Genomic DNA, 23250 nt, shown 5'->3' on the forward strand with positions numbered 1-23250 from the left:
CGCTCGTAGATGATCCCAGCCTGTTATTTATGCAGAATATTTTAGACCTCTTCATATATTAATATTTGGTTTTGGATAATCATCCGCAATCCAAGCCATAGGGTTTTAAAATAGAGAGACCTGGTTGATTTCGAAGCATGTTTAGGATTGTTATCTTGATCGAGTAACCAAGTGGTAACTTCTTGGCAGAGGCAACTAGGTTTTAAGCCAAAATAACCTGATGCCTTCAATCTTTACAATAATGATTCGGTGCATTAATAATCCACTACCATAATTTATAGTGGGTGTAGGGGCGTGTTTGGTAAAAAAAAAATTCCAGTGATTGTTCTCTATCCCCATTAAATGTGTTTTTTTTTTCAGGGTCGTGAACCCAATGTCACGGTTTCACTAATTTCTCTCTCTTGTACACTGTGTATACAGTTATGTGTAAAATGCAACACTTGATTTTTTTATGCCTCTTCATACCATACAGAGTTAGTGGATTTCAGAGGAACCCACATGACATGCGCCACTCCTCTGCTTCATGAGGGAACAGGATGGGTCAGGATGAATCGGTTTAGACTTCAGTCATCATCGAACAGCAGCAGCTGGCAATGAAGCAAAACAGAATCCACCAATGAGAGTACAGCATTCTGCCTGGGCGTATGCAGGGACGATGTGTCATGTATTGCCTTTAATTGGGTAATAATACATTTGTTATTCTACTGTGACTGTCACCCTGATCCACCCTGACCTGTTTTGCTCACAACCGCAAAATGTGGGAGCAGCGTGAGAAAAAAGGAGGCTCTTCTAGGATAAAAAGCATGGAGAGGTCAGATTCCTTAAAATATACGTCATCGTTTTTTGGCCTTGTCAGGAAAAGCTTAGACGTTCTACTATTTGATACATAAGCAGGCTTCAAGTGTTTTCTTTTCCAGAAATGCAACCAAATAAACTCTAAAATTTGTTTATCAGAATAGCAGGAAGTGTGTGCTGCCTAAAAATTCTAATTGTTCTGTCCCAAAGGCTCTTACAAAAAAAATAAAAATAATAATAGAATACTTGCAAATTAATTTCATGAAACCGTTTATTTCTTATTGGTTTTTCTAGCACGTCTTTCTCAATTCGGTCACAATTAAGACATCAGGTATGTAGCATTACTTGCATGGAAATTCCTCCGAATGTATTCGATTTTAGCTTACTGCTCATTGCTTTACAGTGAGTTGACACCTCACACCATTTTATTTCTTATTTCCATGGGGTTTCCTCCAGGTTCTCTGGGTTCTTACTTACCTTCCAAAAACATTCTGGTACTGTAGTTTCATGATCTACTCTAAATTTCCCCTAAATATGAATGAGCGTGTGAATGTCTATGCCCTGAGACGGACATTAGATGGAATGAAGTCTCATCCTGGGAAAATTCCTGCTTGGTGCCCAGTGTTCCCTGGATAGGCTCCAGATTCCCCCTGGATTTATACCAACACTTCCATGTTTGTAGTGTTGTAAATTAAAATGAAGTGGCCCAGAACAACATATGCTAACCATCTTATCACTCCACTTTATCCCTTTATCCTGCCTTCCCAACCCCCTTCTCTTGATGTCATTCCAGCATCTATGACCGGCACCGGAGGAATGCGATGTGAATGGTGCAATAGAAAAAGCATTTCAGCGATGACATTGTGGATTCTTATGTCTTAGAAACACGGAGTCTTTGGAAACTTTTGCTAAAGGACTAATCACTGGGGATTTTTTTTCCTTTCTATTCAATCCATCTCAGCTTGTCATTGTAAAAAAAAAAAAGAACAGAAAAGAAAAGAAAGGCAGTCTATACTGTGGGCTTGTTGATGGATGACATTTTGCTTTGCTATTCACTCGATTGAGATCATATTAGTATCCTCATGGGTGGGTTGTGCGCTCTTTCTCTCCCTCTCTTTGCTTGGTTTTGTTTCAATATTTAACAATATTCATCATGCTTTGTGTTACAGTCCTGATGCCATACCCCATGCTGTTCATGGCAGATCCTCTCTCTGGCCAGTGAGTTGTTGTCCTGCTTAACAAACTGTGATTCATGTTTTGGCTGCAGGCGTTTCCCAGGACAGACGGCCTTAATGCACATCAGCCAGTTTTCCAGTTGGCCGAGCAAAATTAGCTGTGTGGAAATGCTTCAGGCAGCAATGTGATTGGACAGGAGTGCAACAGACAGGGGATGGGGTTGGACTCAAAAGATTTTTGGGTATTTTTCAGAAATATGAGACAGACGTCTCGTATCCATCACTGATACAGAAAAGGCTGTGCTGTAATCTGTGCTGCAATATTGTGTAATTCTTATTCTTCAACAGTTCTTCTTGTGAGAACTCGTCCTCCTCTTACTTCATCCCTTTCACACATTCTTCCTTCTTCAATCAAAATGTATCTTTCATTCTCTTTCTTCCTCCATCTTTTTCTCTCCTTCCATCTGTCCATTTCCCTTTCTCTCTTACACGGTCTCACTCTTTTTTCCCAGTCTCTTTCACTGCTCGCCTCCACCTTCTTCTCAGTTATTTCTCCATCTCTGTCTCATGTTTTCTCTTTGTCTTTTCCTGTACCTTTTTACTTACTTTTATCTATCTATCTATCTATCTATCTATCTCTATCTCAGGAAGGAAAGGACCGTAAATAATACAATAAAGCTTTCTATTAGGTCTAAGTGGTCTTTCTTGCATTATTCCCTCACGCCGTTGTCTCCACCGTGTGTCGTATAATTGTCCACCTCGGTCCCGCCCAGATGAGGAGGTGGGGCTGGGGGGAGGGGGCTTCTCTTTCAGGACCAGCACTATTATCTATTCATAGTGCCTCTTTAAAAGGCAGCAAAACACAGCTGTTTCAATCACAGAATAAAGACCACTGCCCTCGTGCACATCTCTGGTTCATAACGGACTCCCGTCGCTGCCTCTCCTTTCACACTCCTTTCTGTCATTCTTCTCTTTGTGTAAAGTAGAGGAATGGGTTGAGGAGGGTCTGCACCTCCACACAGGGGGCAGTTTTGTCTCCCCAACCCCAACTGTCATTACAGATGTGCCCATCACTGTAGCTCTAGCTCTGGGATTACAGCCTGGTCCCAGGTGAAGAATTATATATATGTCAGCGCTTATTAATTGGCATTTAAAATGGCAGGATCCTTTAGAGATCAGGTGGAAGTTAGAGATAACCAAATAATTCACTTTCCCCAAGAAAGACACGTTCGGTGTCTGACATCGAGCTACACGTTGAGCTAATAATGAAAATAAAAGATTTATAACTCAGAAGAATTAATTTAAGAATTAAGCCAAAAAATGAAAAAAAAATGAAACCTGCCGTTTATGACATTTAAACTTCATGTGTTTGGAGCTAGACAATGTCAAATACTTACCTGGAAGACGTACCAGTTTCCTTCCTTTATAATAAAAAAAAAAAAAAAACCTGTGTAAACCTGGAAACTGTGTTAAAATGTGTTAAAATGTTAAATGTCAATGAAAGAAGCATACTTACCTTAGTTAGCATATTTGGACTAATATTAGCTAATGTTAGTAGCTGTGTATGTATTCATTTAACTTTTAACAATACATGTAATATTCTTTAAGTTGCTTCTTGGCTGGCTGTGAAGGCTAGCTAGATACACAAATGTCTTACTTAGACTTACTTTGTTTGGACTGTTTTTAAAAGCAAATAAAGCTAAAAAAAAAAAAAAAAGTAAAGTAAAGAAAAGAAAGAAATAAGACTACTTATTGCTCCGAAAGTTTCTCTGTTGTATATGGGACTAGTTTAGAGGTTTAAACACCGCTTTTTTGGTGTGTATTAGCTAAAACTTGCTAATAGCTGCTGTCTGAGGTAAAAAAAAAAAAAACGGTCCACGAGGGTCACGTGACGTCTCGTGCAGCCGTTTAAACGTTAAAACTGCAGAAGACGTTAAAAATATTCTTTGATATTGTTACTGTTTAATACAAACGTTTACGGTTTTAACACGTGAACCGTCTTGTTACATACACCGTTAATGGTGTGTACACCTGACGTTTAGCCTAGAGCCGGCGGGCTCGTGCGCACTCAGTTTAGGCCCCACCTTCGTTTATGAATATTGATGAGGTGCCCTTGTTGGCCACGCCTCGTCCCGTGAACGCGCCGTATAGATAGATAGAAAGCTCGCTTTCTCCCAACCGGAGAAGGTTTTTTTTTCCGAGCGAAAGCAGCGAGCGCATCGTGGCGGCCGACGGGGACGACTGGAAAACTTCACAGTAAAAAAAAATCTGAGAGAACGGGAGCAAACCGGATAAGGATCGGTGTTGAAGGACGTGAAGATTTATAATAGCGATATAAATAAAAGAAAAGAAAAGAAAAAGAAAAAAGAGTTTGGATAACGACACGCAAGCCGACCTCGAGAAGGTGCGCGCGGGGGTGACTGGTGACTCTGGTACGCGGAGGAATTTATTGCCGTTAACCGCGTTGTGCTTGTGCGCCCGCGCACGTGCATGTGTACACCGGAGAGGACAAGGTGTCTCTGTGCGTTTGAGCGGAGAGCAGAGCGTTAGGAGAGAGGACAGGAGAGGCGGCACAATGAGGAGACGGAGCTCCACTTTCACCGCCGCTGCCTGCGTCTATCTCCTGATACACTGCTTCTGCACGGAGGTAAGTGATGCGCCTTAACGTGCAGGAACCGCTGTAAGAACCCCATGCAATCTGCACAGACACAGAGCCCCAGCTCACTTTTATTAACACACACACACATATATATTTATTGCGCCACCAGAGCGTTATTTTTGGAAGAACATTTTTAACTGCGCACCTTTGTACTTACAGTTATGTAAGTTAAGTTGTGAGAAATTTCTCTACCAAAAGTTCTCCATGAACTTTACTCAAGTGCTGAACATCCTGTGAAAATAGCCTGCAAAACAAATAAACAAGCACACAAACAACATCTTGGTTCTTTGGACTATCTCCAGAAAGCCTTTTTGCAAAGTCCTGAATCAGTTCCCAGCCTTAAAAGCCGTCTAGTGGAACCTTCTCTGCTTTTCTTTCTGTCTGCAGACCCGTGAGAAACTTTTCGTTTAATAACTGATTGCTGCCAATTTGTCTTTTTTTTAAAAAAATTTTTATTTACCGCACTCTTAAAAAACAAGACGAAGCAGTTCCTGTAAGGTGAAACATGAATATAAACGTAGTTCAGGTTGTAGTTTAAGGAGCGCAATCCCTTAAACGAGCCCCTAGGAACCTGGTGCAGAGATTCCTGAAACATGCATGGAAAAAAAAAGAAAGAAAAAAAAAACCATTGAAGAAGAATCCGCAGGAGGTTTGATGTTTGAACCGAGTGCACCACAACATGCTTGTCTGAACGCAAGGTTATTTATTATTGCACGCTGGATGAACGATGTTTAAGTTTTTGGTATCACCAAGAAGAAGAGTTAGAAGAACGTAGTCCACTGTGCAAGGAAAAGTTCCTTTCTTTCCTTTCCTTTTTTTTTTTAGTTTAATTTTACTGCATTGTTTTCAGATCCCCCTTTATAGCATTTTAATTTTTGAGTATGAATGACAAATTTAGGGTCTGTTCCAATTTCTGGACTGTGTCCTGCCATGCTGTTTTGGACAGGCCCATTGTCTCACATGCTATAAATGGCTGTAAAACGAGCCACTAATTTGATCTTTAAATAAAGGGTTTGTCTGGGTTTTTGTTTTTCTCTTAACAATCTTCATTCTTGTTCCTGTTCCCAGCTGTGTGAAGCATCAGGCTACTTTGAGTTGCGTGTGCTGTCAGTCAGGAACGTCAACGGGGAGCTGCAGAGCGGCTCGTGCTGCGATGGTACGCGGAACGCGGACAATGACAGATGCACGCGGGACGAGTGCGACACGTATTTCCGCCTGTGCCTTAAGGAGTACCAATCCAGAGTGACCCCCGGTGGGCCGTGCAGTTTTGGCAGTGGATCTACTCCGGTCATCGGTGGGAACGTTGTCTCAACCAAAAACCTGGCAGAGAACGACAAGGCTCGCATCGTGCTGCCTTTCAGCTTCGCCTGGCCGGTGAGTTTGACCTCCATGCCTCAGCGTTTAAATATGTCTAAGCAAACAGTTGATGTTTACTAGAGTGGTTCTCGTTCTCACGCTCGTTTGCGGTGGTTTTCGGTTTGCTTCCTCATGGTTTCCTCTTCATAACCCAAGATGTGTTGGGAATGTGTTGGCACTGAGCACCGAGAGAAGAGGAAGTGGTAGAGGGAGGGGCTGCTATGGACAGTAGACTCACTATCAGGACTGTTAGCTAGATCAAAGACGCAAACAATGGCGCCTCGTGTAAACAGCACATCAGTTTATCCCCTCATGTCCTCAGCACTGTTACACACACAATGACAATCGGAAAATGGCAAATTGATTTCCAATTACACCAGCGATCATCAAACAGCTTGGCTAAGTCATGTGTTTTGTTGTGTTATTTAATCCCTCTTTGTTTGGTATCCTTGAATCTTGTCAGGTCCTAGAATTCCTTTAACTATACTGACTCAGGTTTGCTTAAATATTCTAAACTTTAGGTTTTTTTCTTCTATAATTTCACCACTATTTCTGAAGTGTTTAGATCCTGAATGCTACGATTGTTCACAGTGTCGTGTTTTACTTTCACGACCCCAAAGGGCTTTGCTGTCAATACCAGGTCAGTCCAAGTCAAGTCTGAGGGGGCCAATTAGGCCTTGTTACCATGGCAGCCATCCTTCAAAACCTCTCACCACCCCCCCGTTTTCACCCGTTGAATGGTCCAGACCAGCTCCAAAAATTCATCCTGAATGGAGAATAATTAGACATTGTCATCTTGCATGCTTTCTTTTCCCTTCAATCTCTACCTAGCAATTCCAGCGCCAGCCAGTGCTGGTCTGACCCTCGGCACAATGAACCCAACAAAGAGCCGGGTTTAGAAGGGAGCACAGCATGCACGAGCGCGTGTGTATGTGTGTGTGCGTATTTTGATTCCAATGTTTTTTTTTTTTTGCATCATCAGCGGTGCCCAAGGCATCTGAGTGTGTGTCTGGAAGGCTGGTGTGCGTGTTTAGGGTGGTTGCGAGGAAACAGCTCCCCAACAGTACACCAGTTTTCCAGTTTTTGTTTTATTATTTCATTTCTGGATCCTGCTCGGGAAACGCAGCCGCTGTGTCGGTTGGCGATGGTTTTGGACAGCGCGCCACTGGAGTTGTTAGCTCAGGGAGTTCCCACTTACTCAGTTCGGATGTGTTGTAGCCAGGAAATGCCTCACCTCCGAGAGCATTTACTGTATGAACCGAACTCAGGGTGGTGTTATAATCCTGCTGCTATTGCCTTAATGCTGGAGAATTAAAACTCCACTTCTTCATCAGACTTGTGACGGTGTTTTCTCTTAAATATTTCTATCTGAAAGATTGGCAAGAAAGATGGAACATGAGACTGCTAGGCGTGATGTCGCACATTACTCACAGAGACATAAAGGAGGGTTGAATATACCGTAATTCCGCACTTGTATAAAACGCAGTTCTATTCCGTTATATACGGAATTCTTTGATTCGACAGGAATGTACTGCAATTCTGACACATCGCATGAAATTCTGAACGAATTAATCGTCACAGATTATGTACGCACTTCAAAGTGGTTCTGAGTTTTATATGGAATAGAACACGATTCCAGGCAATTCCGTCAAATTCCGGGTTTGTATGGAACGTACTGAAATTCCATGCAGTTTTTTTTTGTGGAACGTAATGCGGTCACATCCGGTTACAGGTACGAAACTTTGCACCTTTCAGTGGAATTCTGCATCTTAGATAGAATGTACCGCAGTTCTGAACAATTCCATGGAATTCAATGTGGATTCAAGTTTATTTGTATGGCGCTTTTTACAATTGACGTCGTCTCGAAACAGCTTTACGGAACATAAACACAGAACAAAAGGTTATTATAAAGAATAATATAAAGTGCGGACACATTTGTATGTAATGTATCGAAATTACGAGGGGATTCATTTGGAACACGGTTCCATGAAACTGATTTATATGGAATGTCCCGAAATCATATGCACTTGTATGTTTATGTAGAACATACCCTAGTTCTACGCCATTCTTTGCATGGAATGTATCCCATGCGATTCCAATTTTACGGAATTGCCATAAATGGAGTTGCCGTTTTTAAATGTAGTGTAACGCAGTTCCATATAATTTTGTGTTTTATTTCAACACAATTTTTTGCCCAATTCCCTGAACATTCAGTGGATTGTAAGAGAATTCCTGCCCTTTCCATGAAATTCCAATAGATATATCGCATCCTATAATTTTATGCTTTATCCGGTATATATTGTTTTTCTGTGTAATTCAATGTTTTTAATGAATCCACGATTTTTTTCCTGGAATTCTGTTAAAACAGAATATCCAGAGCCTTGTGTGGCATGCAAGTTAACATACAACTGCAGACAGAAAATGTGTAATGTAGATGTCGGTGTGTGGACGATGTCCAGACATCCCCCATTTTACAAGCTTGTGTGTGTGTGTGTCCGTCTTTTTAACTCTGACCATTCCTGCGTTAGTGGATCATCCGAGCCCCTCTATGGTGTTTTCTGTTCTTTGTCTTTGATCTGCGTAAATGGCTGATGTGTGCTGTCTGGTGTGTGTGTGTGTATGTTTGTCTCCATTTCGTCCTCAATTAGAGTCTGTAATGCTGTGAGTCTGTGTGTGCGAGTGAGTGTGAGTATTCTATTCCTCGCCACCGGCGGCTGTATGTATTAGTGATAAACAATAGCGCTGGGCGTAGGGCGGGGCGGATTAGGGTGAATAAAGCCTGGCGGGTCATACACACAGTGCGGTGGGCCATGGAGAGGCGACAGGAAGCTCAGGAGGACATTGTGCTGAAGAGGCTATAACGTGTGTGTGTTTGTGTGTGTGTGTGTGTGTGTGTGTGTGTGTGTGTGAGAGAGAGAGAGAGATTTTCACTAGACTCTGTGAACCAATATAGGGTGCACATAGTTCATGGGACTGCCTGTGTGTGTGTGTGTGTGTGTGTGTGTGTGTGTGTGTGTGTGTGTGTGTATTTGCCTACTTCTATTTTGTTTTTGTTCTGTTTTAGTCACTCTGGCTTGGAGACAGTGAGAAAGAGTAAGCGTTGCGTGTGAGAGCTTCATTTAGTGAAGCTCGCGCGTGATCACAGAGAAGCAGGAACATGCGCAGGATTCATGCCTCCTCTCATCTCCTCTCATCTTAACTTCTCTTAACTTCTCTTCTCTTCACTTCTCTTTTGCTCTCTTCTCTTTTCTTCTCTTCTCTTCTCTTTTCTTCTCTTTTCTTTTGCTCTCTTTTCTTCGCTTCTCTTTTGCTCTCTTCTCTTTTCTTCTCTTCTCTTTTGACCTCTTCTTTTCTCTTCTCTTCTCTTTTGCTCTCTTCTCTTCTCTTTTGCTCTCTTCTCTTCTCTTTTGCTCTCTTCTCTTCTTTTCTCTTCTCTTCTGCTCTCTTCTCTTTTGCTCTCTTCTCTTCTCTTTTGCTCTTTTCTTTTGCTCTTTTCTTTTGCTCTTTTCTTTTGCTCTCTTCTCTTTTGCTATCTTCTCTTCTCTTCTCTTTTGCTCTCTTCTCTTCTCTTTTGCTCTCTTCTCTTCTCTTTTGCTCTTTTCTCTTCTCTTTTGCTCTTTTCTTTTGCTCTTCTCTTTTGCTATCTTCTCTCCTTTTCTCGTCTCTTCTCTTCTCGTCTCTTCTCTTTTGCTCTCTTCTCTTCTCTTTTGCTCTCTTCTCTTTTGCTGTCTTCTCTTCTCTTTAGCTCTCTTCTCTTCTCTTTTGCTCTCTTCTCTTCTCTTTTGCTCTTCTTTTGCTCTCTTCTCTTTTGCTCTCTTCTCTTCTCTTTAGCTCTCTTTTCTTCTCTTTTGCTCTCTTCTCTTCTCTTTTGCTCTTTTCTTTTGCTCTCTTCTCTTTTGCTATCTTCTCTCCTTTTCTCGTCTCTTCTCGTCTCTTCTCTTTTGCTCTCTTCTCTTTTGCTCTCTTCTCTTCTCTTTTGCTCTCTTCTCTTCTCTTTTGCTCTCTTCTTCTTCTCTTTAGCTCTCTTCTCTTCTCTTTTGCTCTCTTCTCTTCTCTTTTGCTCTTTTCTTTTGCTCTCTTCTCTTTTGCTATCTTCTCTCCTTTTCTCTTCTCTTCTCGTCTCTTCTCTTTTGCTCTCTTCTCTTTTGCTCTCTTCTCTTCTCTTTTGCTCTCTTCTCTTCTCTTTTGCTCTCTTCTCTTCTCTTTAGCTCTCTTCTCTTCTCTTTTGCTCTTTTCCTTTGCTCTCTTCTCTTTTGCTCTCTTCTCTTTTGCTAACTTATCTCCTTTTCTCTTCTCTTTTGCTCTCTTCTCTTTTGCTCTCTTCTCTTCTCTTTTGCTCTTTTCCTTTGCTCTCTTCTCTTTTGCTAACTTCTCTCCTTTTCTCTTCTCTTCTCTTTTGCTCTCTTCTCTTTTGCACTCTTCTCTTCTCTTCCTTTATGCACTCTTTCATTCGTTTTGGATTTTGCTAGTTTTTTCTTCTGAAACCTTTCTCTGAAGTCTCTGAACATCACTTTACTTCTCCTCTGTTTAACCTTTCTGCACTACTCTTTCTCCCATCGATGGGTTTTCTTTCCCTAATCGAACTTAGTAGAACCCAGTAAAATGCCATGCTCTTATTGGCTGGAAGCGCTTGCTTTTGATCAGTTCAGACTGTCAGTCAGACTCTTGAGATGTTGTTCTCATCACTGAAACAGCAGTACAACACATTATTATTTTGCCCCACCCATATTTAGACGAATTCCTTTCACTCGGATGTTCGTCTCAACTCGTCGTCTCGGTAGATGTTTCACTTTTGCAGTTGTATCCCGTCTTGTTTTATGTCAACACTTCAGGTGGGGCCGCAAAAACTGTAGCTTGTCTAGAGCTGCGAATTGTAGGTGGGCGGGGCTCTCTGAGGGGTGGGGCTTTCTGGGGGCGGGGCTCTTTAAACTTGAGCACAGACCTTTTTTTTTCCTTGCTCCTGTTACAGCCGGAGTCTATTACTCTGACTGGGATTGTCCAACATGAGCCTTGTGTTAGGCTGTACCATGCTGTGTGTGGTGTGTGTGTGTGTGTTTGGAACGCTCTCCTTGGCGAGGCAGAGAGGATGATCTACTGCAGTATTTCATTGAGCTGTGCTACGCTGAGAGCGAATGTGTGAGAGCTGGAGAGAGTGTGTGAAGAGAGGAGAGAGGGGCTACACTTATCCTCTATCACACACACACACACACACACAAGCCCTCCGGCCCTTCGGCACAATACGCTCGCATTCTTTCAAAGTCACACAGAAAACACACACACACAATCTACTGTGTGACTTGTTATCTGATATTGGTGAGAGAGACAGTGGCATTAAGAGTGACAAAGGCCTTCAAAAGCGAGCCGCTATAAAGGAACCCCTTAACCCCCAACACACACACACACACACTTCGATCTTCACAGACTGAAGTTGTTTTAACTGCCTGCTATAATAAGAGAGAGAGAGAGAGAGAGAGCAAAAAAAAAGAGAAAAGAAAGCAGGAACAGGCTAGTTCACTATCGCCCCCAGGGGTTTCTTTATGTGTGTGTGTCTGTGTGTGTATGTGTGTGTGCGATGGGGGAGTGTGTGTGGCGTGTTTGCAAGATACCGAAATTGATTGGCTTGGGAACCTAAGTCCATGTTTCTTGCCGCTGTTTGACTCAATACACACCACACACTTGCTCAGAACAGCTGCTCTGACTTCAGAACTGTTTATATACAGTTTAATTTTTTTTTTTTTTTTGTGCCAAAAACATTTTACTAGACTTTTTTATTTATTTGTTTTTTATTTGTTTTTTAGCCTGTTTTATTTGCAGGCTTTGCCATTATTTATTTATTTATTTTTTTGCTTCCTCAATCAGGCCCTTGCTTCTGGAATCTTTAATTTCCCCCTGGAATTTGCTTCTGGAATTCCTCTTTCGTTCCCAAATCTTCATTTGCATCCGGAATTTTCGTCTTTGCCTTCGTACTCTTAATTAGCTTTGCTGCTTTCAGAAGCTCCTGGATTCGTCCTCCACTCCTGAAATCTAGTTTCCTCTACTCCCGAATATCTCGTGTCTCATGTCTTGGGAATCTTTTCTTTCGCCTCAGGATATTTGTCTCTTCCTCCAGAATTTCCTCCAGTCTTTCCTTCCAGAAGCTTTCTGTGATCTCAGAATCTTGCCCTTTGCCTCTAGGTTATTGTGCTTTTGCCTCAAAGCACATAACCTGCTTGTCATGTCTCTTTCTTGGCTCTTCTTTCTCATTACCTCCTTTGCCTTCAGTACCTCAGGAATTGTTCTTTGATCCTACTGTAATTTCCCGGAACGTTTCACCCCAGTATTCATCCTGTTCTCCAGAAACTTTTCCATTGCTCCTGAACTCTATTGTTGCCTCAGTAATCTCCTCTCTGTCTCAGGGGAATTCTGGCTTTGTTTCCTGAGAATCCCTCAAGTGCATAGGTAATCTCGTGTGTGTGCCTCAGGACTAATTCCTGAGGGCTCCTGGAATCTTGACCTTTTCTTCCGTCTTTTAGCTTTAATGATCAAAAAGGAAGCGATTGAGGAATAAAGCAGCAGGAATTCAGTTTGACTTACTTTGTGTTAGGTTGGTGTTTATATTGTGGTGTTTAGATAGTGTGTGTGTGTTTTGCCGTGTAAACCATGGAAGTCTCTCGAGTGACGAGAATGCGTGTTTATTCCGGGATGGTGGATGACTTTAAAGAAACATTAGAACGCTGTAAGACGCCGCGATTCGTGGTACTTGATTTGTGTCTCAGCTGAGAGGAAAAAAGATACACATGGTTTTAACTGCTCTCTCTCTTTCTCTCTCTCTCTTTCTCTCTCTCTCACACACAGAGGTCGTACACACTGATCGTGGAGGCCTTGGACTTCAACAACGACTCAAGCACTGGCAGTAAGTGTTTTAATCTTTTATTTACTCTTCTCTCTCCGGATAGCTCTCTCTCTCTCTGTCAAAAGATACACATGGATTTAACCTCTCTCTCTCTCTTTCTCTTGCTCTCGTTCTTTCTCACACACATAATTACTGAGTAAACACTGTGGGAATGGAAAAACATGATCGAAATCCTGAGGCGGGCATGAACAGGAAAACGGGAAAGAAAAGCGATGATGGGTAGCTGAATACAGTTGTGTGTGTGTGTGTGTGTGTGCGCGTGTGTGTGTGTGTGTGTGTGTGTGTGTGTGTGTTTGAATCTTAAATAAAATTGTTTTGAAAGGCTGATGACTAAGAACAGGTGCGGACAGCGGTTTAATAACAGGATGCTCATTTTCTACACAGTGCATTTAACACAACTACTCTTATAGTCCAAGGTGTGTGTGTGTGTGAGAGAGAGAGAGAGAGAGAGAGAGAGCTATGTCTAATTAAGTAAAAACCTTTGCACTTTTCTCTGTCTGTGTTCCCTCTCTGTGAGGTAAATTACCCATGATTCTCTGTGGTATTGAGTCACAGTCACAGACTTTGCAGTTGTGCCAGAGTGCGTGTGTGTGTCTGTGTCTGTGTGTGTGGGGGTGTGTGTGTGCGTGTGTTTGTATGTGTGTGTGTGCGTGTGTTTGTATGTGTGTGTGTGTGTTTGTATGTATGTGTGTGTGTGTGCATGTGTGTGTGTGTGTGTGTGTGTGTGTTGGGGGCGATAAGTACAAATATTGATTCTCTCTTCACATCAGCACATCAAGTGGCTTTTAGCACTCGCCTAACGTAGAGTCATCCTCATTAAAGCACACACTCTAACACTCAGGGTCCCTTTTCCCTTCTGTCACACCTACACACACACACACACACACACACACACACACACACACACACACACACACACTGTTAACACTACACAGATGCATCAATTTCAGTTTAGATCTGATTCAGTTCAAATCATTTGCATATGGGAACAAGAGCCTCTCAGTGTTCGATATGCAAATGATTTGATGATGTCACGGCAACTGGAAAGGGTTAGCCGCAGAAGCTGTGCGTTAAGCTAGCTGTATTTATGCTAGGTTAGGTTTGTTTTGTTTACTCTCACAAAATGATTTACATTAAATGTATTGCTATGGTAATTTTGGCTAATTTTGGCGAATTAGCTAATGTTAGTGATATTTGAAATCACAGGACAAAATGGCAGTTTTATCGAAGTTGTATGTTTGTATTTTAATTGTGGGTGAGGTTTTAGTTGTTCTTTGGCCATACAGGTGTGTGTGTGCTCATCAAGTTTGTCATGCAGCTGCGAGTTCCCTTACTGTGTGCATATGTATGCAAGGGATGTGAGGTCACGCTTCAGCTCTCAGTTCAGCTCCAACCGTCCAATTCGTCCAAACGTACTTCACATACACACACCACGCGAGCCACACACACACTTCTCACTCTGCTGAGCGAATGTCTCACAACGATGCTGGATTCCAGACTGCTCTGAAAAAATGACTACAGGTCATCCTCCTGCCACACACACACACACACACACAGGTGACAGTGGGATTAAACTCACACTCTGCCTCTTGACCAGCTTTTAGGAAAAGTTTGTGCATGTAACCGGTTGGGGGTTGTATGATGTGGCAGCCATGTTGAATATTTTCCTCGTCACGGTGTAGAGAAATGTAATTAAACTGCAGCTGCCATCACATACAAGCCAAAAAGCACACACACACACACACACACACACACACACACGTTATAGTCACATACTCTCACTCGCCAATCCTCTCTCTCGCTTTTACTTACTCGCACGCTTGCTCTCTCTTTATGATGTGTGTGTGTGTGTGTGCGTGAAAGAGTGTGAGAGAGAGAGTCAGTAAGAGACATTTTAGGGAAAGAAAAAGTAATGATCATGACAGCAAAATAATCCTCTTGTAACTTTTCCACTGAAATCTAATCAAGAAAATGTAAATCCTTCCAGAAAGCTGCCCTCTGATTGGTCAGTTACAGTGACAGTCTGAGTAGGAATTAGATTTGATTTATTACTATAATATGTTCATTGTTTTAACTGGTATTGTTAGTGGGAACTGCATCATGGGTGATTGGTTCCACTGGCAAAAGGGGCGGGAACTCTGGTCTAATAGATTAGCATGATATCAGACGATGGAACTGAACTCGGATTGTTCACAGTGTCAGTGTATTTAATGTGTCTCTACATTTGCACAGAGGCCATGCCTCCTTTTCTATAGCACCATTAACAATATTTGTTTTTTCCCCTTTCTCTCACTTCAGGCGGCGGCGGTCAAGTGATCGAGAGAGCCATGCAGTCAGGGATGATCAACCCAAGCCGACAGTGGCAGACTCTTAAACACAATGGTAGGGTGGCACAGTTCGAGTACCAGATCCGTGTCACCTGCGACGAATACTATTACGGCTTTGGATGCAACAAATTCTGCCGGCCACGAGACGACTTCTTCGGCCACTATAACTGTGACCACAACGGCAACAAGACGTGCCTGGAGGGTTGGGCTAGCCCCGAATGCAGCACCGGTGAGACTAGATTTTGGACGCTAACTATGTTGTCATCACATTATTCCTGCATTATACTTTATATATCACTTTTTCTGCATTGTTTCACTGGTGCAGAGTCAGCCTGTTATTATCGCTGTCTGTTAATCAGTGATGTCACAGCAATGCCCCCTCTGTAGTTAGTTATTTTAGCGGTATTGATGCTGGATTTGCAGTGACATTTGTAGCGTCTGGACGCAGAGCAGCAGTTGGATTAACAGGGATTAGCACTGTGATGGGAGATTTCACTCCTTCCTTCATTCATTCTTTTTTCCTGCCCCGAGGGGGATATGACATCATATGGCTTGCTGCACCCAGAACAGTGAGCGATGACTCACTGGCTTAGCTGATAGCACTGAGAATGACAGACTGACTGTGATAACAGGCGAGTCAGACAGCAGCAGTAATAATCATTCTCTCTGTCTCTCTCTCTCTCTCTCTCTCTCTCTCTCTCTCTCTATCTCTATCTCTCTTACTCTCTCTGTCATGTTCTATCTCTGTCTCTCTCAGCTATCTGTAAGCAAGGCTGTAGCACTAAACATGGATCCTGTAAAGCACCCGGAGAGTGCAGGTAAATGAACTTTTAAATATTTTTAAACCAAAACAAATCCTGCTGCTTTGTATTCGAAAGTTTTCCACACTTATCCAGAGCAACTTACATTTTCATCTCATGTTATATAACTGATCAGTTGAGGTTTAAGGTCCTTGCTCTGGGACCCAGCAGCAGCAGCTTGGTGGATCTGGGAATTGAACTTACAACCTTCCAATCTGTAGTCCCACACAACCACTAAGCTACCACAGCCCTAAGTACTAATACGAACATGGACTGAGGAATAATAGAAGACGGCGTTTTCTGATTTATTTATACATTTTTAAAGCAACTTACGAATGAGACAGAACCAATCCGTACACAGTCAACAGGGTTAACGAAACACGATATGCTTTACATGTGGTTAAGATCATGAAAACGCTGTTGCTAAGCAACTGGAAAATATCCACACATAAGCTAGCTGATGCCTGAGGTTAATGATTAACCTAGCTATCATATAACTGTTTTATGCAAACTAAAAGTGCAATGACCGTGCAGGTAAGACGGAATCAAGAACATCAACATTTTCCTCAGATGTGGTAGTAATTTAATAGGAAAAGAATCGCTACTCAGATTCTAACCGAACCAAATCTCTAACCGAATTTTTTTAGGTTTCACCGTAGTTAAATGCTAACCAGGAAAACAGCATAATGTCAAAACACCTGGCTTATCAATGGCGCTGAATGTTGATGTCCTCATCATGAAGGAACCAGCAGAATCTTTTTGCTAGCAGTTAATGCTAGATGTAGCTACAGTTTGGTTGTATGGAGCATTTAGTTTCCAAGGGAAATGTTGACATTCCTCATAGTTCTGTCTTATTTCCATCTTTGGATAAAACTGTTATGTGATAACAGCTAATTAAATGTCCTTAGATTTGATTCTGAATTATTCTTGGCGTACAAATTTTGGTTATCTTATCTAACGCTAAGCACTGTGTGTGTGTGTGTGTGTGTGTGTGTGTGTGTGTGTGTGTGTGTGTGTGTGTGTGTGTGTGTGTGTGTGTGTGTGTGAAGGTGTCTGTATGGGTGGCAGGGGGAGTATTGTGATCAGTGTATCCCACACCCCGGTTGTGTGCACGGTACCTGTGAGGAACCATGGCAGTGTCTCTGTGACACCAACTGGGGAGGACAGCTCTGTGACAAAGGTAGGTCCAGTTTCCATGGAAACATAGTAAAATATGTGCAATATTACCTAATTCTCACATGGTAATTAATATTAACTTTAGTGAATCATTGAAGTGAGATGTGATTTTGTTTGTGTGTGGTTTAGACCTAAACACGTGTGGCACACGGCAGCCGTGTCTGAATGGAGGAACATGCAGTAATACAGGACCAGACAAGTATCACTGCTCCTGTCCTGATGGTTACTCAGGCCAGAACTGCGAAAGAGGTGAGACACTCACACACACACACACACACACACACACACACACACACGCACGCCTATGAGTAGATGGCAAAAATTCTGCACCATATGGCTTTTGATTATTCGCTAGTGTGCTAGTTTAGCTAGATAGCATTCCTGATGGGAGATTATTTGATTGATTGATTGATTGATTGATTGATCAGTCACTCTTTTCCATCTCTCTTTTTTCTTCACCCCTTCTTTTTTTACTTTTTTGGTTATTTTTCTGGAACTGTACACGACTTAGGTTCAGTGGCTAGCCTAACTGTTGTTAGCATTTTGGCCTTAAAAGTTAGTAAGAAAAGAGCTGAGTTTGCTAAATAATCTACAATATAATGTATGCCTCTTAAGTTTGGAAAAACGTTACCTCGGAAAGCAACTCGGACAGTGATGTATTGTTTTTATTTTGGTTTTTGTGAGAAGATTCAGCAAAAGTTATCTTCTTTGGCGGCAAAATGTTCTGATAGCTCTAACAGAGACCTTATAGTCTGTTTTGCCGCTAATGCTAATTAATTTTTTTAATGACACTGTAAGTTTTCCCAAGCTGTGTCCTTTCTTATTAATATAACAACAATCCTGAGGTAAATGTTCATCTTCCAAACCCTTTTGTTTTAATTTTGTAACCGCTTGAGCCTTTATAATGTCCGTATACCGAGAGCAGGATGGCTAGATAAAAATTTACCTCAGCTAGCTTGCGAGCTGTGTGGATTATGTGTCTCTATCTCAGTCACGGTTGGTCTGTGTTTTGGAGAATGAACTCGCTGTTAGTTATTGTTAGGAACCTGGAGGATCGTTAAAGGCAGAGTGGTGTGGTTCTTGTGGGTAATGTAGTTCCCCACAGGCCCCCAGGTCATTGTGGGTAATGTAGTGTGGGTGATGCTGATTAATGGGCTCTGGCAGTGCAGGGTGTTTAGGGTCAGCTAGAAGAACACCCTGCATGAAATGAGAGAAAACACAGGAAGGAATGATGACTCCTCCTTAAATTTGTAGAGAATCGGGGCTTTTTTTTTTCCTCTTTTGCTAGATTTGTTTTTCCTTTTTTAACCTCTGTCTCGTTTCCTCCCGCCTTGTCTCTGTCATTTGTGTTTTACCACCAGCATCAGACCTCCAGTGAGTGACTGAGTGAGAAAGCGGAAACAAGAAGGAGTACAGAAGAAAAGGGGGTCCCAGCCAAGCTTAACACACACACACACACACACACACACACACACACACACACACACGCGATCAGTCTCCAAGCCAAAGAATGTAGTTTGCATTAATTGATATGGGCAGCGGAATATGTTCCAACGTGTGGGGCTCCTTCTGCCCGTATTCCCCTCTGTGTGTGTTGATTTAAACTTGTGTGTGTGTGTGTGTTGATTTAAATTTGTGTGTGTACACTGATCCACAAAACTGGCTGATCCATGTGGGCAGTAACTGCATTTCTTTTCTTGTCTGTTCTCTTTTTTCCCTCTCCTGTTCTATTTGTGTTTTTCCTTGTTCTTTTATTTTTATTCTTTTTTACTTTTTTCCGTTACCCATTCTCAGTCTCATTACTTCTCTAAAAGATTTACCTTACCTTTTTTCTTGTTTTCCGCAATTGTTTTTTTTTTAATCTTTATTCTTCTTGTTACTTTTCTAATAACTTGTTTTATATCCTTCATTTTCTTTTTTTCTCGTAGTTTTTTTATGACGTTTTTATTTATCACTTTCCATCAATCTCTCTTTCTTTCTTTGAGTCTGTCTGTCTGTCTGTCTGTCTGTGTCAGTGTGAGAAAGGCCAAAGGGGCTTTCCAGTCCGCTAGCTGCATCAGATAAAGAGAGAGAAAATAGGGAGGGAGAGATGGAGAAGACGGAGGGTGAAAGGAAGGGAGGGAGCGATTGAAAGGGGAAAACCCAGAGTCAGGACCTCTCCCTCTGCTGCAGAACATCTGAACTGTTAAACATCTCTCTCTCTTTCTCTCTTTCTCTCTTCCCCTCTCTCTCTCTCTCTCTCTCTCTCTCTCTCTCTCTCTCTCTCTCTTTCTCTCTCTCTCTCTCTCTCTCTCTCTCTCTCTCTCTCTCTCTCTCTCTCTCTCTCTCCCCCATTCTCTCACACTCTCTCTCTAGCGGATAACGCCTGTCTTTCGGAACCGTGTCTGAATGGAGGACGCTGTATGGAGAGCAGTCAGGGCTTTGAGTGCCAGTGTGCTCTCGGATGGACCGGTCCGACCTGCGCCATCAGTGAGTTACGGGGAATTTGGTGTGTGTGTGTGTTTGTGTTTGTGTGTGTGAAAGAGATGTACAGCTCACACGATATGATAAAGATATTTAAAACACAATAAAAGTGTAACATGAAGTCATTCCATGTTTGATTGTTCACAAACAAAACATACAGCAATTATTAGAATAAAATAACTGTCCAAAAAACAATAAACCATATGAGAAAAATAAAAACAGACAAACTTCAGAGAGACACAGATAGTGGACTGCCTAAGAGAAAAAAAGTGCTGACTGCGATGAGTTCTGAGAGAACTGGAACAATCCCGACACAGGACATAATCCAGACACGGATCAGTGACAGATCCTAAGCAAGCGCAGGCCTGGGGCTCGGCTGTAGATGGAGCAGAGTCTGTGCTCGCGTTGCGTTTGTATATGTGTGAGATATACACTGGGAGATAACACTCACCCGTGTGTGTCTGTGTCTGTGTGCGTGTCTAATCCCGTGTCTTTTTTCTCAGACAAAGACGACTGCAATCCTAACCTGTGTAACCATGGAGGGACGTGTGTGGACCTCGTCAACGGCTTCAAGTGCGTCTGTCCTGCGCAGTGGATCGGCAAAACCTGCCTCATTGGTCCGTCTATCTATCTATTTATCTATCTATCTATCTATCTATCTATCTATCTGTATCTATCTGTCATTTTATCAATCTATCTATGTCTCTCTGTATGAGGCTTGCGAATGTAATGATATAGAGTGTTCCTCTCTCTCTCGCTCTCTCTTTCTCTCTGCAGATGCGGATGAATGTGCTGAGAACCCGTGTGTCAATGCTCACGTCTGCCGAAACCTGATTGGTGGATACTTCTGTGAGTGTCTCCCCGGTTGGACAGGACCGAACTGTGACATTAGTAAGTAGGGCGAGAAACACGTTTACGTTTCAGCTTCACTTTCTTTCTTTCTTTCTTTCTTTCTTTCTTTCTTTCTATCTGTCTATCTGTCTATCTTACTTTCTTTTGTTTCGTCTTTCTTTCTTCATCCTTTCGTCTTTCTTGCCTGGATTGTACACGAACACTAGCAGGTGTACATGGTGTGTAATTAGAGCTGTATTTCCATCAGTGGAAAAAACGTGAGCATCTCATGACGACATCAAGATGCTTGGGTTTGCGCTCGTTTAAAATTTCATGCCAATTAAAATATTACGGCTGGACGTGTGTTATCAGGTTATTATCCCGATCAAGTGTGGACATTAGTCACTCTAATAAATGACATTGTACGATGTCTTATCAGTGCCCATTAGCGAGCTGTTAGCGATTAGCGTCCAACTCAAACAACGCTGCCAGCGCCGCAACTCGCCCGCTTTCCCTCTCACACGGTTTCCTCCAGATCCTTATCAGAGGAAAAGCTCTGGAAATCTGACAGCGTGGCTTATCATGAGCCGCTGTGATAGCAGTAAGAGCCTGTAGCTGTTTGCTTTGAGTCACCGCTGAAACAGGCTCGTTTGATTAATTGTTGTTTTTCTTTGTTTTTTTTTTTTTTGTGCAGATGTTAACGACTGCGAAGGGCAATGTCTAAATGGAGGAACTTGTAAGGTAAGTGTGTGAGTGTGTGTGTGTGTGCATGTGTGTGGTATTTTGTACCCACCAATGTGGCTTGTCAAAGTTTTGGGGGTCTTTCTTCAAGTTTCTGGCACAAGTTCTGAGTTTTTTCCCTCCTATCACTTCTCCCCATCTCTTTTGTAAAAATAGCGAATGCTGAGTCATTCTTTGGAGAAAGGACAGGAGGGAAAGAAAGCCATCTGGGAAGAGGGAAAAAAGAGGAGAGAGAATGAGAGGGAAAGAAAGAGTACGGGTGGGAGGAAGGCTGGATGAACACAGTAGATCAGATTTCCATAAACATTCCTGTCTCCTGCCAGAGAGAAGGGAGAGCGAGAGAGAGAGTGAGAGAGAGAGCCTTTATTCTTCCGTCTCTCCTCCTCCCCTTGTACCCACACCTCCCTCTCTCCCATGCTCATTCTTTATTTTCTTCGTCTTTTACCTCACTGACCCTTTTCTTCCTTTGCGAGTGCTTTGCCTGGAGCGAAGATAAGCCGAACCAAAGAGAACGCGTTTAACAATAAACCAATGTTAATCAGCGAAATTAACAAAAGCAAACACACTGATTAGTGCTAATTGACATATGTTATGCTAGGTGTCATGTAATTGTTTTACAGTGATTAAAAACGCTAATTAAAAATCTCTGTCCATCTCTATCTGTCTGTTTCTTTTATTTTTCTATCTCTACAAATAAACATCTTTCTCCACCTCAATTCCTTTGACAGCTTCTGCAACATTTTGCTAGCTTATCCCTTGCTAACACATTAGACTTGTTTGTTATGCTAAGTTAACACCTTAGGCTAATTATATCATCTTCTAGTTTCCCCAAATCTTTAAATGTGTAGATTTTATAGAATGATGTTGCAAAAGAAATGTAGCATGTTCATAAAGCTAGAATACATTAGTAAACAATAGTAAAAGTTTTTAGGTGCACTTAGCAATACACAAGCGCTTATATGTGAAATTAGCACTAATAGTGTTATGTTTTACATGTTAAACATTTTTATGTTTTACATTTTAATTGCTAAGAAAATGGTTTTCTGCAGCGTATTTTGTGCTAACTCATTTTTCATGTCACGATACTAACTCTGTCTCGCTACAACATGCTAAGAAAGGTATGCTAGCTTGTTAAGAGAGATTTGCCCAGTCATGTTTGTGTTAATATGCAGAATCTGTAGATCTCATACACTCAACACTCAAAAATATATATATAAATAAAAAATAAAAATATTTGCAGGCTTATGCTAGCAGTTGCAGAGAAAACAATAACAGCGGATGACAGGAATGGCCTCAGGGTGTATTTAACATGAAACCACTAGTAACATACAAGGCATCGTGATAAGCATTAATAGGAGTATGCTATGCTAGGTATTGGACTATGCTAGCCTGAACAGATGATTAAACATGCTAATTAAAGTTGTCGTGTCTCTTTCAGGACCTGGTGAATGGTTACAAGTGTTTGTGTGCAGCGGGATTCTCAGGCGATCATTGTGAGAAAGATATCGATGAGTGTGCAAGTCAGCCCTGTCTGAACAAGGGCCAGTGCCGCGATGATGTCAACGGCTTCCAGTGCCTGTGCCTGCCTGGTTTCTCTGGAAACTTATGCCAGGTGAGTGAAACTCAGGGAGCACACACCCAGATCGCCCACGGCATTCCTCCGGTCAAATGCCTGTTTTGTTCATGCCTGTGTCGTTTAAAGCTCTTTGTGAAAAAAAAAAAAAAAAAATTCATCATCTTCACTTTCTCACCACAACCTAATTTTTTAGGATTAGCTTATATAGCACTCTGGCTTGCTGCAACCACAAACATTGTTTCTCTACAGCTGGGAGCTGTTATCGTCTTCATGCCACACCCGAGCCATATTCCTTCACCAAAACACACTCAAGTCCGTTCATGTCACTTCTTAACATTAACCGCTGTTTGTTTTCTCTTTAGACATTTGCTAGCTTAGCCATCTTGAGTGGAAAACACATTAGCTCTTCATTCTGTGTAAATCATTTGATGTATTGCAACAGTACATTAACCTGCCTAC

General features: G+C 42.0%; 1 protein-coding gene across 2 annotated transcripts in view; it reads left to right on the forward strand.

Moving 5' to 3' along the window:
• Nucleotides 1-4140: 4140 nt before the first annotated feature.
• The window catches only part of jag1a (jagged canonical Notch ligand 1a), a 33408-nt gene continuing 14298 nt past the window's right edge, over nt 4141-23250 (forward strand). For both annotated transcript variants that reach the window (XM_060859929.1, XM_060859930.1), the window contains exons 1-12: nt 4141-4617; nt 5698-6003; nt 12820-12877; nt 15176-15433; nt 15962-16022; nt 17054-17184; nt 17310-17429; nt 19536-19649; nt 20147-20260; nt 20421-20534; nt 21169-21215; nt 22654-22827. In XM_060859929.1, the coding sequence (XP_060715912.1) occupies nt 4546-4617; nt 5698-6003; nt 12820-12877; nt 15176-15433; nt 15962-16022; nt 17054-17184; nt 17310-17429; nt 19536-19649; nt 20147-20260; nt 20421-20534; nt 21169-21215; nt 22654-22827 (1569 nt within the window). In that variant the 5' untranslated portion in view covers nt 4141-4545. The remainder of the gene's footprint in view (nt 4618-5697; nt 6004-12819; nt 12878-15175; nt 15434-15961; nt 16023-17053; nt 17185-17309; nt 17430-19535; nt 19650-20146; nt 20261-20420; nt 20535-21168; nt 21216-22653; nt 22828-23250) is intronic.

Source organism: Tachysurus vachellii, chromosome 24 (assembly GCF_030014155.1).
Source record: "Tachysurus vachellii isolate PV-2020 chromosome 24, HZAU_Pvac_v1, whole genome shotgun sequence".
Taxonomy (NCBI): domain Eukaryota; kingdom Metazoa; phylum Chordata; class Actinopteri; order Siluriformes; family Bagridae; genus Tachysurus; species Tachysurus vachellii.